Here is a 15,699-nt window from a genome sequence, read left to right on the forward strand (position 1 = left end):
GCCATGTTGTAAAACTCACACTTGTCAAAAAGACATGGGTTGTGGTTTCTCTCCCTCCCTCGCTCGGGATGAAGCTAGTTAGCTGACACAGATGGTCACCTCCATTACCAAGTAGAGCCGGGATGAACTATGTGTGACCAAAGGTGTTGTCAAGTCCTCTTCCCTGAGGACTGATTAGTGTTTATCTTGAAAACATGTACTTAATGGGTTTTATAGAACAGTGAAGTTTCTTTCTCTCTTTTAAACCTCTCAGCTGTTTGCCTCTATTGCCCATCACATTCTGGTCTAAGGCTTATGCATTAATAAAACGGTTTTATTTCTTTTATTTCTTTATCTATTATCTCTATACATCTATAGGTGTTTCGTCATTTGGGGGAAGACTTTTTTGTTTTGTTTTCAATTATATTTTCTCAACAATTAGAAAGTGAAGTAAAAAGTATTTGTTGGGCCAGGCACAGTGGCTCCCGCCTGTAATCCCAGCACTTTGGGAGGCCGAGGCAGGCGGATCACTTGAAGTCAAGAGTTTGAGACCAGGCTGGCCAACATGGTGAAACTCGTCTACAAAAACACAAAAATTAACAGGGCATGGTGGCACAGGCCTGTAATGGCAGGTACTCCCATAGCTGAGGCAGGGGAATAGCTGAAACCCAGGAGGCAGAGGCTGCAGTGAGCCGAGATCCCGTCACTGCCCTCTAGCCTGGGCAACAGAAATACTCTGCCTCAAAACAAAAGAAATAAGTAAATAAAGGAATAAATCTCTTCTACAAATGTGCTGAGACAACTAACTGGATATCCACATGGAAAAGAATAATGTTGGATCCCTATCTCACACAATCAAAATTTTATTTTAAAACGTTAAAAAAAAAAAAAAAAAAAAAAAAAGGAAAAAAAGGTGAGAGAGAGAGGAGGAAGGGAGCCCTGCGGGAGCGGGTGTTACTTTGTCGCCCAGGCTGGCCTGGACCCCAGGCTCAGCGATCCTCCCGCTGCTACTTCCTGAGTAGCTGGGTCCTCAGGCTCCCGCCCCCGCGCCAGCATCCCTGCTGTGTTTATCTAGCAGGTGGTGAGGTGACTCCGTCCCGCATCCCAGGTGGTGGCTTTAGGGAAGTCTCTGAAGCTGAGCACAGGATGGACCCTCCTTCCCAAGTGAATGGCAATAGAAAGGGAGAGGATTTCTATTCTGTTTTGTGGGCCGTCAGCATGAAATCGTACCTTCCGCCAGGCAGGGCCGTGCATTTCACATTCTAGTTTGCATCCACGTTCCAGACAATTCCAGGGCTTTTGAATCATGCCTCAGTCTTCTTAGCTGGTCTCGCCTCCAAAAGCCGAAAACAGAGGCCCTGGGAGCCAGGCTAAGACGCACAGGTCCCGCCGCGGCTCCTCCCTCCGTCTATTCTAAAGGGTAAAGTCTCTCTGCCTCGCGCCCGGCCGGTACCTCGCCCAGGCCCCGCCCACCTCCTCGCGGGTCCCGCCCAGCCCTGGCTTCTTTCCTGCGCGCGCAGTTTCGCGCAAACCCGGAAGCGGACCTCGTGGAGTGACGGTCCCATCGTGGCGCGTGAGTTTCCCTCTGTGTTGTGTTAAGTCTGCGCTTCCCAGGTCCCTGGCGCTTCTGTACCTGGGTCGTGGGGTCCCCACAAACCTGGAAATTCTCAGCCGTCTTCCTTCACCCAGAGCAAATTGAAACGACCAGGTGAGAGTCCGGGGTTCGCTTCCTTTTGGGTTTAAGGTCGCCCTGAGGTTCCTCCCGTCCTGGGTCTTTCTGCTGTAGGGCAATGTATACATTTTCTATTATGTAGCTTTCCTGTTCTGAAACTTTTTCTGACTCCTCCCGCCCCGCGCTTTTTAAAGTCCTCCTATGAGAGGTGAATTCCCGCCCTGGGCGCCTCCCAGTCTCGACCTGGTCCGCCCCTGGAGCGCAGCGCCGCCGTCCCAGTCCCGAGGAGGCCGCGTCTTATGCCTGGTCCTGGGATCCTGCAGACCCTACCCTTGTCTTAAGGCGCCATTGCCCCGTCACCTCCCTCCTCCTGCGGGCCCTGCTGCTTCCCAGGTTCCTCTCCGCAATCACCACTTTCCCTGAACTCGCGTTGGGGAGATGCCCGGGGCCTGCCCTGTGACATGGGTTGTTCTTGCCTGCCCATCTCCAGCCCCTGGAAAATGCGCTCCCCCGGGATGCAGGTGTTTTACTCCAAACCTTCCTGTGTCTTAGTCCAAAGCCTCCGGTGATTGTGTGGGCCAAAGGGATCAGGAGACAGACATAGAGCAGTAGAAAACCTGAGACAGAAAAAAGAATAAGAAAGGCTCATAACAGATGGCAAAGTAGAGGATGAGTGAGGGATTTGTCAAGAGACAGCAGATGTAGGAGGGAAAAAAAAGCAGGAGGAGAAAAGCAACTGGAGAAATGTAGAGCAAAGCTAGATGTACAGAGAGATGAAGGACAGCAAGGTAGGGAGAGGAACAGCAAAGAGGGAGGCTCATCAGAGTGAGGGAGAGGAGAAGGGATTTGGAGCCAGGACAAACAGAGCAGAGTGGTGCTGGTGGCAAGGAGAACAGAGGGAGAACCACAGCAGGGAGGACACCTGGGGATCTGGGGTTCCAGAGAGCGGGTAAAGGGGGGTATAACAGGGAAGAGAGAATTTAAGAGGGAGAGCAAAGGAGGCACAGAGATGGTATTGCGGGAAACTGAGGACTAGAGAGGCGGATATGCGGGAGACAGGATGTTTATTCAAGGTAGGCACTGGCTTAGTGGATTTGCATCTAAAAAGCTGAGCATTTCAACAAAGACAGAGTGGGCTTTTTATAAGCAGACTTACAGAAGCAAAATAAAAGCAGTTAATCACGTAATGATTGGTCACCTAATCTATACCATAGCATAACTTGTGACCTTGCATAGCTGGTGGTCTTGTAGCTGCAATGAAAGAAAAACAAGAACAGCTAAATACAGACTTTTTTTTTTCTCTTCACTCTTGTTCTAAAGTGGGGGTGTTCGACTTCACAAACTGTGTTATCTTTTTTATTTATTTATTTATTTATTTTTGAGGCAGAGTCTCGCCCTGTCACCGAGGCTGGAGTGCAGTGGCGCGATCTCAGCTCACTGCAAGCTCCACCTCCTGGGTTCATGCCATTTTCCTGCCTTAGCCTCCTGAGTACCTGGGACTACAGGTGCCCGCTACCACACATGGCTAATTTTTTTTTTTTTTTTGTATTTTTTGTAGAGACGGGGTTTCACTGTGTTAGCCAGGATGGTCTCGATCTCCTGACCTCGTGATCCGCCCACCTCGGCCTTCCAAAGTGCTGGGATTACAGGCGTGAGCCACTGCGCCTGCCCAGACCAAACTGTCCTTGAAGTGAGCTTGCTAGGCAGAGGAAAACTTGTTCTTTTCTTTTTAACCTTTGCCTTGCCTGTTAGTTTTCTTGGAGTGAATGAATGCAGATTGATTTTTTAAATTTCTGCCTCAGTTTTCTCCCTTTGCTGCTTTTTATAAATAAGATTTTAAGAGAAGCCACCACTATTACTGGATTCTTCATGAAAGAGCAGGTTTTCTTCTTTAGGCACAGGCTGATATTTATATAGAGCTATTAGCTGAGTGGTAGTCTGCCTGGTTACAATTGCTTCTATCGTTGACTGAATGTTCTTAACAAGAAGAGGTAAAATTATTCACTAGGTGAAAACTTGGGGTTATAGCATACATAAGGTTGTTATTTCCTGAGTCACAAATTGAGCAGGTGGTCTGATTAGAAGTATAAGTCTTTTTTTTTTTTTTTTGAGAAGGAGTTTTGCTCTTATTGCCTAGGCTGGAGTGCAATGGCATGATCACGGCTCACCACAACCTCCACCTCCTCGGTTCAAGAGATTCTCCTGCCTGAGCCTCTTGAAAGGCTGTGATTACAGGCGTGCACCACCATGCCTGGTTAATTTTGTATTTTTTTCGATAACAGGGTTTCTCCATGTTGGTGAGGCTGGTCTTGAACTCCTGACCTCAGGTGATCCACCAGTCTTGGCCTCCTAAAGGGCTGGAATTGCAGGCATGAGCGACCACGACTGGCCTTTATAAATACAAATTCTTTTTTTTTTTGAGATGGAGTCTCTTTCTTGTGGCCCAGGCTGGAGTGCAGTGGCGCAACCTCGGCTCACTGCAAGCTCCGCCTCCCGGATTCATGCCATTCTCCTGCCTCAGCCTCCTGAGTACCTGGGACTACAGGTGCCCACCACTGCACCCGGCTAATTTTTTGTATTTTTAGTAGAGACCGGTTTCACCGTGTTAGGCAGGATGGTTTCGATCTCCTGACCTCGTAATCCACCCGCCTCAGCCTCCCAAAGTGCTGGGATTACAGGCGTGAGCCACCACGCCTAGCCGGAAAACTACTACTCTTAAGATTTCTAACCACATTTACTTCCTTGACTAGTCCTCAAGCTTCAGCTGTGGGTAGATTTGTCAGCTTCCAGTGTGTGTCTAGAGCAGGGCTTGTCGTCCCCTCGAGCTTCAGCCATGCATAGACTGGTCAGCCTCTGGAGTGACCAGAACAGGGCTGTCGTCCTCAGCAGCAGCTTGGTCTCATCTCACGATCAGCCGGGTTGGATGATCTGGGTCTTGCTGGCTGGTCCACTTGTCCTGAGCTGCTGGTTTCAGCTGACTGCGGTGGATCTAAGGCACGATTCCTGCAAGTTTAACAGCAGTGGGTGTGGATGAGATTACAGTATAGGGCCCATCCTATATGGGTCCTAGAGAAGTTGGATTCTACTTTTTAACTTAAACAGAGTCTCCAGGTTTAAAAGGGTGTACTGGATCCGTCAGACTTAGAGGCATTCTTTCTCGTATTCAGTGATGGACTTCTTGCATGGCTATTCTTAAAGCCTGCATTTGCTTTCTTAAAGTTAATCCTCTAGTTCTTGGAGTTCACTTTTAATTTGACTTATGATTGGAGGAAGCTGACTGAACAAAGTCTCATAAGGTGAATACCTAGTTTGTTTGGTGCAGGTGCAACCATCTCCGAGGAGGACCATAGGAAACACCTGATCTTATCTCAGATGAGTTTCTTGGCAAGATTTCTTCAGTAGCTGCTTGAGTGTCCAGTTCATGCATTTTATTTTCCTTGAACTTTGCGGCTGACAGTCTATGTGTAACTTCTATTTTATTTTTAGCAGTCTTGTAAAATCTTACACTATTTCAGCTACAGATGCCGGCCTATTGTCTGACTTTAAAGTTAGAGGTAGTCCAAACCTGGGGATAAGGTCTTTTATCAGTACTTTAGTCACGTCTTGTGCTTTTTCTGTTGTGGTGGAGAAAGCCTTAACTTATCCTGAAAAGGTACAACTAAGCACTAGCATATACCAGTAGCCTCTGGCATGGGGCAGTTCAGTAAAGTTTATAAGCAAGTTTTCACAAGGCCTGGCTCCTACTTCTTGAATTCTTGGGGCTTAGTGGGCCCCTGTCGTGGGTTATTCTGAGCACAGGTTAAGTATTGTTCACAAACGGCAAGAGTGACAGCAGAGAGCCGCAGCACATAAAAATGGCTCTTTCGTGGCCTGGTGCAGTGGCTCATGCCTGTAATCCCAGCACTTTGGGAGGCTAAGGCAGGCAGATTATGAGGTCCAGATTTCAAGACCAGTCTGACCAACATGGTGGCAACCCATCTCTACTAAAAATACAAAAAAAAAATCCGATCGTGTTGATGGGCACCTGTAATCCCAGCTAGTAGGGAGGCTGAGGCAGAAGCATCTCTTGAACTTGGGAAGCAGAGGTTGCAGTGAGCCGAGATCGTGCCACTGCACTCCAGCCTGGGTGAGAGAGCAAGACTCTGTCTCAAAAACAAAAAAAAGGAAAGAAAGAAATGGCACTACATAACATTTCTAATGCTGTTTTTCTTATATGAGTTTCTTGATGAATTTGCTTCACAAACTTAGGAGCTAACATCTTTGGAATGCCTGGTCTGCTATAGAAGAACGTCTACCACTTTCTTTTAATATATTTTTCCCCTTCTTGGGCACCCCAGGTTCTTTGATTTGGAGTACAACTTGGGTCCTCTTGGAGAGGAGGTTCTCGGAGGAGAGGCATAGCTAAGGCTTCCTCTTTAAAATGTGGCATAATCATTGCTGCCCACGTTGCAACCTGAACAGGGGTTGCTCCTGGTTTTAATTCTACTACTGGTGCATGATTTACAGCTAACCCAGGTGGGTTGTCCTCAGCCTGTACTCCAGGAATTTCTTTAACTAAGTGAAATAATAATTTTTGTTCTTCTTGCATATGAGGCTGCATTGGTACCTGAAAAGGGGGCTGGGTGCTGTGGCTCACTCCTTAATCCTACCATTTTCAGAGACTGGGGCAGGGGATTGCTTAAGTACAGGAGTTCGAGACCAGCCTGGCAACATAGTGAGACTTTGTCTCGGCCAAAAATAAATAAATAAATAAAATTAACCAGGCATGATGGTGCACACCTGTACTCCCTACTATTCTGGAGGCTGAGGCAGGAGGATCACTTGAGCCCAGGAAGTCCAGGCTACTGTCAGCCGAGATCATGCCACTGCACTTCAGCCTGGTCAACAGAGCGAGACCCTGTCTTAAAAGAATAAAAGGGGTAGGTGAGTTTGGGTTCAGATGAGTGGGTGAATTCATTGGATATGATTACCTGTGACATGTTGACTTCTGTGTATATACTCTAATAACTTAAAACTTGTTTAAATTACACAGCTGAGATTGAGAATTTTAAAATTACTATCTATAAGACATGTACATCCTATAAATCTTGGCATAGAAGTCAGCTTCTACTTGGAATCCCTATTCAGCCAGAAGGCAGTGACTTATTCAGTTGTGAATTACTCTGTTCCCTTCCCAGAGGGTGGGGTAGGAAGTGGTGCAGTGAAGTGGGAAAAAAAAAAATCAGTTTCTGTTATAACATAATACTTTTAATTAAGTTAATTAATAATTAATATTTTGTGACTGGGCCTGGCTCTGTCACCCAGGATGGAGTGCAGCATGATCTCTTCTAACTGCAGCCTCGACCTCCTGGACTCAAGCAATCCTCCTACCTCAGCTTCTTGAGTAGCTGGGATCACAGGCATGAGCCACCAAGTCAGGCAAGTTTTGTATTTTTTTTTTAATAGAAACGGGTTTCACTATGTTTCCCAGGCTGGTCTCAAAATCCTGAGCTCAGAGGATCTTTCTGCCTTGGCCTTCCAAAATAGTGGGATTACAGAGATAAGCCACCACACCTTGCCTACATAGTACTTTTTACAAGGGACATCAAAATGTGGTGGCTCCAGCCAGTAACCCCAGCACTTAGGGAGACGGAGGTGAGTGGGTCACCTAAGGTGAGGAGTTCAAGACCAGCCTGGCCAACATGGTGAAACCTGGTCTCTACTAAAAGTACAAAGGTTAGCCAGGCGTGGTAGTGTACACCTGTAGTCATAGCTAATGGGGAGGCTGAGGCATGAAAATCACTTAAACCTGGGAGGTAGTGGTTGCAGTGAGCTAAAATCATGCCACTGCACTGTAGCCTGGGTGGGAGAGTGAGTCTCCATCTCACAAAAACAAGCAACAAAAAATAAAATGAAAAAAAAAGGGACATCAAAAGTGCTTTTGTGCTCATGTGTAATAGATTTACTTTATTTTCTTTCTGTTTCCTCTTCATTTCTTTCTTTATTCTTTTTTTTGGGGGGTGGGGGGCAGAATCTTACGCAGTCACCCAGGCTGGAGGGTAGTGGTGTGATCTCAGTTCACTGCAACCTCTGCCTCCTGATTTCAAGCGATTCTTTTGCCTCAAACTCTCAAATATGTGGGACTACAGGCCCGCACCCCCATGCCCAGCTAATTTTTGTACTCTTAGCAGAGATGGGTTTCACCCTGTTGGCCAGGCTGGCCTTGAACTCCTGACCTCAGGTGATCCACCTGCCTTGGCCTCCCAAAAGTGCTGGGATTATAGGCGAAAGCGACCATGCCCAGCGGAGATAAATCTTAGTTTTCAAAATTTCTTTTTTAATACCTAATCACAGAGAGGAGGCTGCAGTGCTAAGTGGAGAAAGCAGGAACTGGACCGTGAGTAGTAGCTGGGTGGGCACCATGGCTGGGGTCACCACCATCGACACAGTGAAGTGTGAGATCCAGGTTCTGCAGCAGCAGGCAGATGATGCAGAGGAGCGAGCTGAGCACCTCCAGCAAGGAGTTGAGGGAGAAAGGCGGGCCTGGGAACAGGCCGAGGCTGAGGCGGCCTCCTTGAACCATAGGACCCAGCTGGTTGAAGAGGAGCTGCACTGTGCTCAGGAGCGCCTGGCCACTGCCCTGCAAAAGCTGGGAGAAGTGGAAAAAGCTGCTGATGAGAGTGAGAGAGGTATAAAGGTTATTGAAAACCAGGCCTTCAAAGATGAAGAAAAGATGGAACTCCAGGAAATCCAACTCAAAGGAGCTAAGCACATTGCAGAAGAGGCAGAAAGTATGAAGAGGTGACTCGTAAGTCGGTGATCATTGAAGGAGACACAGAAGGCACAGAAGAACAAGCTGAGCTGGCAGAGTCGTGTTGGCGAGAGATGGAGGAGCAGATCAGACTGATGGACCAGAACCTGAAGTGTCTTGAGTGTAGCTGAAGAAAAGTACTCTCAAAAAGAAGACAAATGTGAGGAAGAGGTGATGATTCTTACTGATAATCTCAAGGAGGCAGAGACCCGTGCTGAGTTTGCTGAGAGATTGGTAGTCAAACTGGAAAAGACAATTGATGACTTGGAAGATAAAGTGAAATGCAGCAAAGAGGAACACCTCTGTACACCAAGGATGCGGGACCAGACTCTGCTTGACCTGAGTGAGATGTAGAATGCCCCAGTGCCCCCCTGCTGCTGCTCCTCCCTCTGACTCTGACTCCACCTGCGGCCAGCCTGCCCGAAGCTGACTCTTTTTTTTTTTTTGAGACAGAATCTCGCTCTGTTGCCCAGGCTGGAGTGCAGTGGCGCGATTTCGGCTCGCTGCAAGCTCTGCCTCCCGAGTTCACGCCATTCTCCTGCCTCAGCTTCCTGAGTAGCTGGGGCTACAGGTGTCCGCCACCACACACGGCTAATTTTTTTGTCTTTTTTAGTAGAGACGGGATTTCACTGTGTTAGCCAAGATAGTCTCGATCTCCTGACCTCGTGATCCGCCCGCCTTGGCCTCCCGAAGTGCTGGGATTACAGGCATGAGCCACTACACCCAGTGTGAAGCTGACTCTTAACTGAGGGCTGGTCTTTAACTGGAAGGCTGCTTTCTCTTTTTGCCACCCCCTCCTCCCCTGCCTCTTTTTCACCAAACTGTCTCTGCCTCTCCCTGGAGATTCCAGCTGGGCTAGAGACTTGAGAACTTTTAAAACAACATTTAAGGGAATGTGAGCATAATGCATAATGTCTTCAATGCATGTTGTGATGTAAAAATAATAATCACTTCTGAAAGATGCCTTTGTCACATACTATAATCAGCTCACATCATTTTTTTTCTGTACAAGTATATTTTCCAGTTATTTTCCTGTTGACCCGAGAATTTGTTAGATTTTTTAGAAAACAATTTCAAAATAGTTTCTGTTTGAAACTAGTTGCGTCTGGTTCATGTCAAGGTCTGCATGCTTTCTAGTCTTTATTATTTGTTGGAAAACTTTGGTACCTAATACAGAAGATTGATTGTGTCAGTGTGTACCTGGTAAAGATATCAGTGACCTTTTACCTTAACATCAAAATGTAGTTTAACCAGTTAGGCTATTTTTTAGTTTTCTTTTCTTCTGTCATCTGTGAAAATATGGAGCTGTGAGCTATTAAGTGCATGCTTCCCTCAAGGCCCTCTGGTCCCTTCTGGACTAATGTTGAAATATGGGATGGATTGGCATGAAACTGTTGCAGTGGCCACACCCAACACCAGGCTATCGGGGCTATGAAGTCCGGTGGAGTCAAAGGAATGAGAAAAGACAAGTTAAGGATGCATAAGGTGGGTCCAGGGGGCCAGTGCTAGTATGGAGGCTACAAAAGACCCGAACTCTGGAAGCCCACACTATTTATTGGTGGTCAAAGAAGCAGGTGGTGAGGCCATGGGGGTTGAAAGGAAGTGGTGCATCCAGCACATGATCTATAGGTGTGTGGTTTAGCATTTATATGGAACATGTTCTGCTACTTGAGATCATGGGGAACATGTTATTCTAGTTTAAGATACAACCGTTTTATGAGCCTGGAAGTGCTAGAAGCAAGGAACCAGCAAGTCTAGGCACATTCCAGAGGCCATGAGAGATTTTATTTCCTGAGCCCTGGATTCCATCCAAGCCATGAGGTGTTTGTGGGGGAAAGAATGAGAGATCAGACTGTGGCTGTGTCTATATAGAAAGAAGAAGACATAAGAAACTCCATTTTATTCTGTACTAAGAAAAATTCTTCTGCCTTGAGATGCTGTTAATCTGTAACCCTAGCCCCAACCCTGTGCTTGCAGAAACATATGCTGTGTTGACTAAAGGTTTAACAGATTTAGGGCTGTGCGGGATGTGCTTTGTTAAAAATGTGTTTGCAGGCAGTATGCCTGGTAAAAATCATCACCATTCTCCAGTCTCAAATACCCAGGGACACAATGCACTGCAGAAGGCCGCATGGACATCTGCCCAAGAAAGCCTGGATATTGTCCAAGGTTTCTCCCTACTGAGGTAGCCTGAGATATGGCCTCATGGGAAGGGAAAGACCTGACCATCCCCCAGCCCAACACCCGTAAAGGGTCTTTGCTGAGGAGGATTAGTGAAAGAGGAAGGCCTCTTTGCAGTTGAGATACCCCAAAAATAAAATCAAATAAATTTTTTAAAAATGCAAAAGAATGGAAGAAACAGAGGTGTAGACTCAGACAGAGACAATCTTTGGGGCCTTTCTCTGTATTAGGATATCACAGCTAAATCTAAACCAGGTCATGTCCGTCCCTGGCAGGGAACCCTCCACCAGCTTCCTGTGTTCCCCAGGACAAAAGCCCAACTCCTCACTGTGGCTCCACAGCCCTGTGTCCAGGGCCCCTGCCAGTGTCCAGCCTCCTCCTGGGAGCTTGCCCTCCTCTCCTGATTCCCTCTGCTGCAGTCACATTTGCTTTTCTGTTTTCCCAGATATCAAAACCCTTCCTGTCTCAGGTCATTGTCCCTGCTCTTACCCTATGTCCCTAAATGATCACAGCACTGTCCCTTTTCTCCTCCTTCAGGTCTAGGCTCAGAGCTGTCTCTCATGCCCTCCCACCACTATCTGAAGTTCCCTCTGCCCTTCATTCTCTATCACGTTACTTAACGTTTTATTACCTCTGCATCAATCACATCAGAAATGCTTGCTTTTTTTTTTTTAAGATAGTCTCTATTACCCAGGCTGTGAGTGCAGTCTCATGATCTTGGCTCCCTGCAACCTCCATTTCCTGGGTTCGAGTGATTCTTGTGCCTCAGCATCCCAAGTAGCTGAGATTACAAGTGTGTGCCAGCACACCCAGCTAATTATTGTATTTGTATTTTATTTTATTTTTGAGTTTCACACTGTCACTCAGGCTGAAGTGCAGTGGCATGATCTTAGCTCGGTGCAACTGCCACCTCCTGGGTTCAAGCAATTCTCTTACCTCTGCCTCTTGAGTAGCTGGGATTACAGACACCCACAAAGCCCAGTTACTTTTTAAATTTTTTGTAGAGAAGGGGTTTCACCGTGTGGACCAGGCTGGTCTCGAACTTCTGACCTCGAGTAATCCACCCTTCTCGGCCTTCCAGACTGCTAGTACTACAGACATGAGCCACTGTGCCTGGCTCAGTTTTTCTATTTTTAGTAGAGACAGGGTATCATCGTGTTGGCCAGGCTGGTCTCAAACTCCTGAGTTGAAGAGATTCTCACACCTCAGCCTTCTAAGTAGCTGGGACCACAGACACACAGACGTGCACAACCATGCCTGGCTAAGTTTTTGTGTTTTTGGTAGAAATGGGGTTTCACCATGTTGCCCAGGCTGCTCTCAAACTCCTGAGCTCAAGAGATCTACGTGCCTTGGCCTCCTAGAGTGCTGGGATGACAGGCATGAGCCACCACACCCAGCCTCTGCATGGGGTTTGGTCAGGGCTGGGTCTGTACCCTGAAGAGGAGCTCATTCCAGCCCAGGTTCCCACTGCTGCAGTGTGTATGTGGGCTCCTCCATGAGAGAAGTGGGAGTTTTCCTGTTAGAGTTTATCGTCCCTGGTGAAGTGGGCGGTAGAGGGGACCATATTTCCCAGGGTGAGGTCTCCTTTGTATGTTTCATTGTGTTACAGGGAGGGGGTGTGTGGATTTGAGCAATAAACAACATATTTATAACTTTTAGGATTGACTGCTAAAGAATCTTCGTATGTGAGGAAGAAACCCAGAAGAGGAAGAGGAAAGCTCAGGAATCAGGGATGGCTCTTCCTCAGGTGAGATGACATTTTCAGTGGATTTTTGTGTCTCCTTCCTATCAGAAATGCTGGGACCACCTCTGGATGCACTGTCAGCTCTCTGTAGACCAGGATTAGAGCAACTGCCAATGGAAGTCTATCGGGAACCTGGCACCCGATATTTCAGTGTGGGTTCTTTTCTATTTTCCTTAAGTGTTGGCCGGTCTGAGAAATAAAGAGAAAGAGTACAAAGAGAGAAATTTGAAAGCTGTGCATCTGGGGGAGACATCACATGTCGGCAGGTTCCGTGATGCCCCCCAAGCTGCAAAACCAAGTTTTTATTAGTGATTTTCAAAGGGGAGGGAGTATACGAATAGGATGTGGGTCACAGAGATCACGTGCTTCACAAGGTAATAAAATGTTACAAGGCAACTGAGGCAGAACAAGATCACAGGACCAGGGTGAAATTAAAATTGCTATTGAAGTTTCAGGCCCGCATTGTCATTGATAACATCTTATCAGGAGACAGGGTTTGAGAGCAGACAACCAGTTTCACTAAAAATTTACTAGGCGGGAATTTCCTCATCCTAATAGGCCTGGGAACGCTACAGGAGACTGGGGCTTATTTCATCCCTTATGTGCAACCGTAAAAGACAGACATTCCTGCGGCGGCCCTTTTAGAGGTCTACCCCTAGGAACGCATTCTCCTTCTCAGAGTGGTTCCTCGCTAAGAAAAAGAATTCAGCGATATTTCTCCTATTTGCTTTTGAAAGAAGAGAAATATGGCTTTGTTCTGCCCGGCTCTCAGGCAGTCAGACCTAATGGTTATCTCCCTTGCTCCTGAACATCCTTGTTATCCTGTTTTCTTTTCAAGGTGCCCAGATTTCATATTGTTTAAACACACAGGTTTTACGAACAATTTGTGTAGTTAACACAATCATCACAGGGTCCTAAGGTGACATACATCCTCAGTTTATGAAGACGATGGGATTAAGAGATTAAAGACAGGCATAGGAAATCTCAAGAGTATTGATTGGAGAGTCTATCAATAAATGTCCATGAAATCTTCACAGTTTATGTTCAGAGATTGCAGTAAAGACAGGCGTAAGAAATTACAAAAGCATTAATTTGGGGAACTAATAAATGTTCATGAAATCTTCACAATTTATGTTCTTCTGCCATGGCTTCAGCCAGTCCCTCTGTTCAGGGTCCCTGACTTCCCGCAACAGAAGTCATGTATTAATATGCACACAGTACGTGGTAAATTCTAGAAAAGGCGACCAATATAGAGAAATGTTTCTGCCTGATTTTATACTACGTTTTTAGGTAATTCAGTGAGTTACTGTGTTTCTGACTCCAAAAATCTTGCTAATTAGAATGGAAAGTTATTACACAGACATGAACGATAGAAGATGTTTTATTCCATCATTATTTTAAGAATATGAAATCAACCTCAATAATAGCAGGAGATTCATTAAGCCATTTTTAGCACATTAGGCTCATGGAGACTGTGGTGTTTGTTACTGGGGAGAGACTTGTGAAACAGGTGTTTTCATTAAAAATGATTATAATTATTATAATATTATTTTACTTTAAATAAAGTATTGTTCTGTCACCCAGGCTGAAGTGCAGTGACATGATCTTGGCTCATGGCAACCTCCACCTTCTGGGTTGAAGGATTCTCCTGCCTCAGCCTCCCGAGTAGCTGGGATTATAGGCACGCATCACCATGCCCAGCTAATTTTGTTGTATTTTTATTAGTGACAGGTATCACCATGTTGGCCAGGCTGGTCTCAAACTACTGACCTCAGGTGATCTGCCCACCTCACCCTCCTCGAGGGCTGGGTTTACAGGTGCAAGCCACTGTGCCCAGCCCCAATGATTATTATTAAATGTATATTTTTATATTTAAACATCACATAATGAATATATTTGTTTTGTGATAAAACTCCAAGCAAAGCTGCAGCTTAGACCCTTGGCCATAAGGTATCTCCTTTCCCTGTCACATCCTCCACCCTCTTTCCAAACTCACTGGGGAGCTAGTTGTCAGAGCAAGTCTCATACACGTGTATTTCAGCATCATTATGAGACTTTAGAGAAAAGTCTGAGGTAAATTTAAAAACAAATAACTTCTTTACAAAAATTAGCTGGGTAGGCCGGGCACGGTGGCTCGAGCCTGTAATCCCAGCACTTTGGGAGGCCGAGACGGGCGGATCACGAGGTCAGGAGATCGAGACCATCCTGGCTAACATGGTGAAACCCCGTCTCTACTAAAAAATACAAAAAACTAGCCGGGCGAGGTGGCGGGCGCCTGTAGTCCCAGCTACTCGGGAGGCTGAGGCAGGAGAATGGCGTAAACCCGGGAGGCGGAGCTTGCAGTGAGCTGAGATCCGGCCATTGCACTCCAGCCTGGGCGACAGAGCGAGACTCTGTCTCAAAAAAACAAACAAACAAACAAACAAACAAAAAAATTAGCTGGGTGTGGTGGCACATGCCTATAATCCCAGCTACTCAGGAAGCTGAGGCAGGAGAATCGCTTGAACCTTGGAGGCGGACATTGTCATGAGCTGAGATTGTGCCACTGCACTCCAACCTAGGCACAGAGCAAGACTCCGTCTCAAAAAAAAAAAAAAATTATATTTGTGTTTTCACTTTAGGTTTGGGGCTACATGTGAAGGTTTGTTACACAGGTAAACTAGTGTCATCGGGATTTGTTGTACAGATTATTTCATCACTCTGGTGTTAAGCCCCATACTCAATAGCTATTTTAAATTTATTTACTTTTTTGAGACTGAGTTTTGCTCTTGTTGCCCAGGCTGGAGTATAATGGCATGATCTCAGCTCACTGCAACCTCCTCCTGCTGGGTTCAAGTGATTCCTCTGCCTCAGCCTCCTGAGTAGCTGAAATTACAGGGGCCTGCTATCATGCCTGGCTAATTTTTATATTTTTAGTAGAGACAGGGTTTCACCATGTTGGCCAGGCTGATCTTGAACTCCTGACTCATGATCCACCTGCCTCGGCCTCCCAAAGTGGTGGGATTACAGGCATGAGCCACCTTGTCCGGCCCCCAGTAGTTATTTTTTCTGCTCCTCTCCTTCCACCCTCCATCCTCAAGTAGACCACAGTGTCTGTTTTCTTCTTTATGTTCCAGTAAATATTTTACTTTGATATTTGATGCTGCTAATTGTGAAAATTTACATGTTCTCACGTTAGTAAATGTGGCTAGCTTGCTGTTTGCCATCTGCATTGGAAATTAGCTGAATGACAAGTGGGTGGGTCCTTTGCAATTTTTCTCTGTATAAAGAGTGCCATAGGGGCTGCCTCTGCGCACGCCTGCATTCCTACAGATGTCTGAACATTCCTCCAGG

The 15,699-nt window shown here is 46.4% G+C and overlaps 2 protein-coding genes and 1 long non-coding RNA gene across 4 annotated transcripts in view; 2 read left to right on the forward strand and 1 right to left on the reverse strand.

The window, feature by feature from the left end:
• The window catches only part of LOC123570187 (uncharacterized), a 14,895-nt gene extending 13,437 nt beyond the window's left edge, over positions 1 to 1,458 (reverse strand). The window contains exon 1 of the long non-coding RNA XR_006694195.2: positions 1,210 to 1,458. This is a non-coding gene — a long non-coding RNA (uncharacterized lncRNA). The remainder of the gene's footprint in view (positions 1 to 1,209) is intronic.
• A 49-nt stretch (positions 1,459 to 1,507) lies between these two features.
• Positions 1,508 to 15,699, forward strand: part of LOC102146399 (tropomyosin-2-like) — a 133,927-nt gene continuing 119,735 nt past the window's right edge. The window contains 3 exon segments of the mRNA XM_074024627.1: positions 1,508 to 8,412; positions 8,415 to 8,569; positions 8,571 to 8,745. Coding sequence (XP_073880728.1) covers positions 8,052 to 8,412; positions 8,415 to 8,569; positions 8,571 to 8,745 — 691 coding nt within the window. The 5' untranslated portion in view covers positions 1,508 to 8,051.
• Positions 1,508 to 15,699, forward strand: part of LOC102146766 (uncharacterized) — a 28,280-nt gene continuing 14,088 nt past the window's right edge. The window contains exons 1-2 of one of the 2 annotated variants that reach the window (XM_015442017.3): positions 1,508 to 1,687; positions 12,282 to 12,369. In XM_015442017.3, coding sequence (XP_015297503.3) covers positions 12,355 to 12,369 — 15 coding nt within the window. In that variant the 5' untranslated portion in view covers positions 1,508 to 1,687; positions 12,282 to 12,354. The remainder of the gene's footprint in view (positions 1,688 to 12,281; positions 12,370 to 15,699) is intronic. The other variant, XM_015442018.3, reaches the window with a different exon arrangement.

The sequence above is a fragment of the Macaca fascicularis genome, chromosome 19 (genome assembly GCF_037993035.2).
Source record: "Macaca fascicularis isolate 582-1 chromosome 19, T2T-MFA8v1.1".
Classification (NCBI taxonomy): domain Eukaryota; kingdom Metazoa; phylum Chordata; class Mammalia; order Primates; family Cercopithecidae; genus Macaca; species Macaca fascicularis.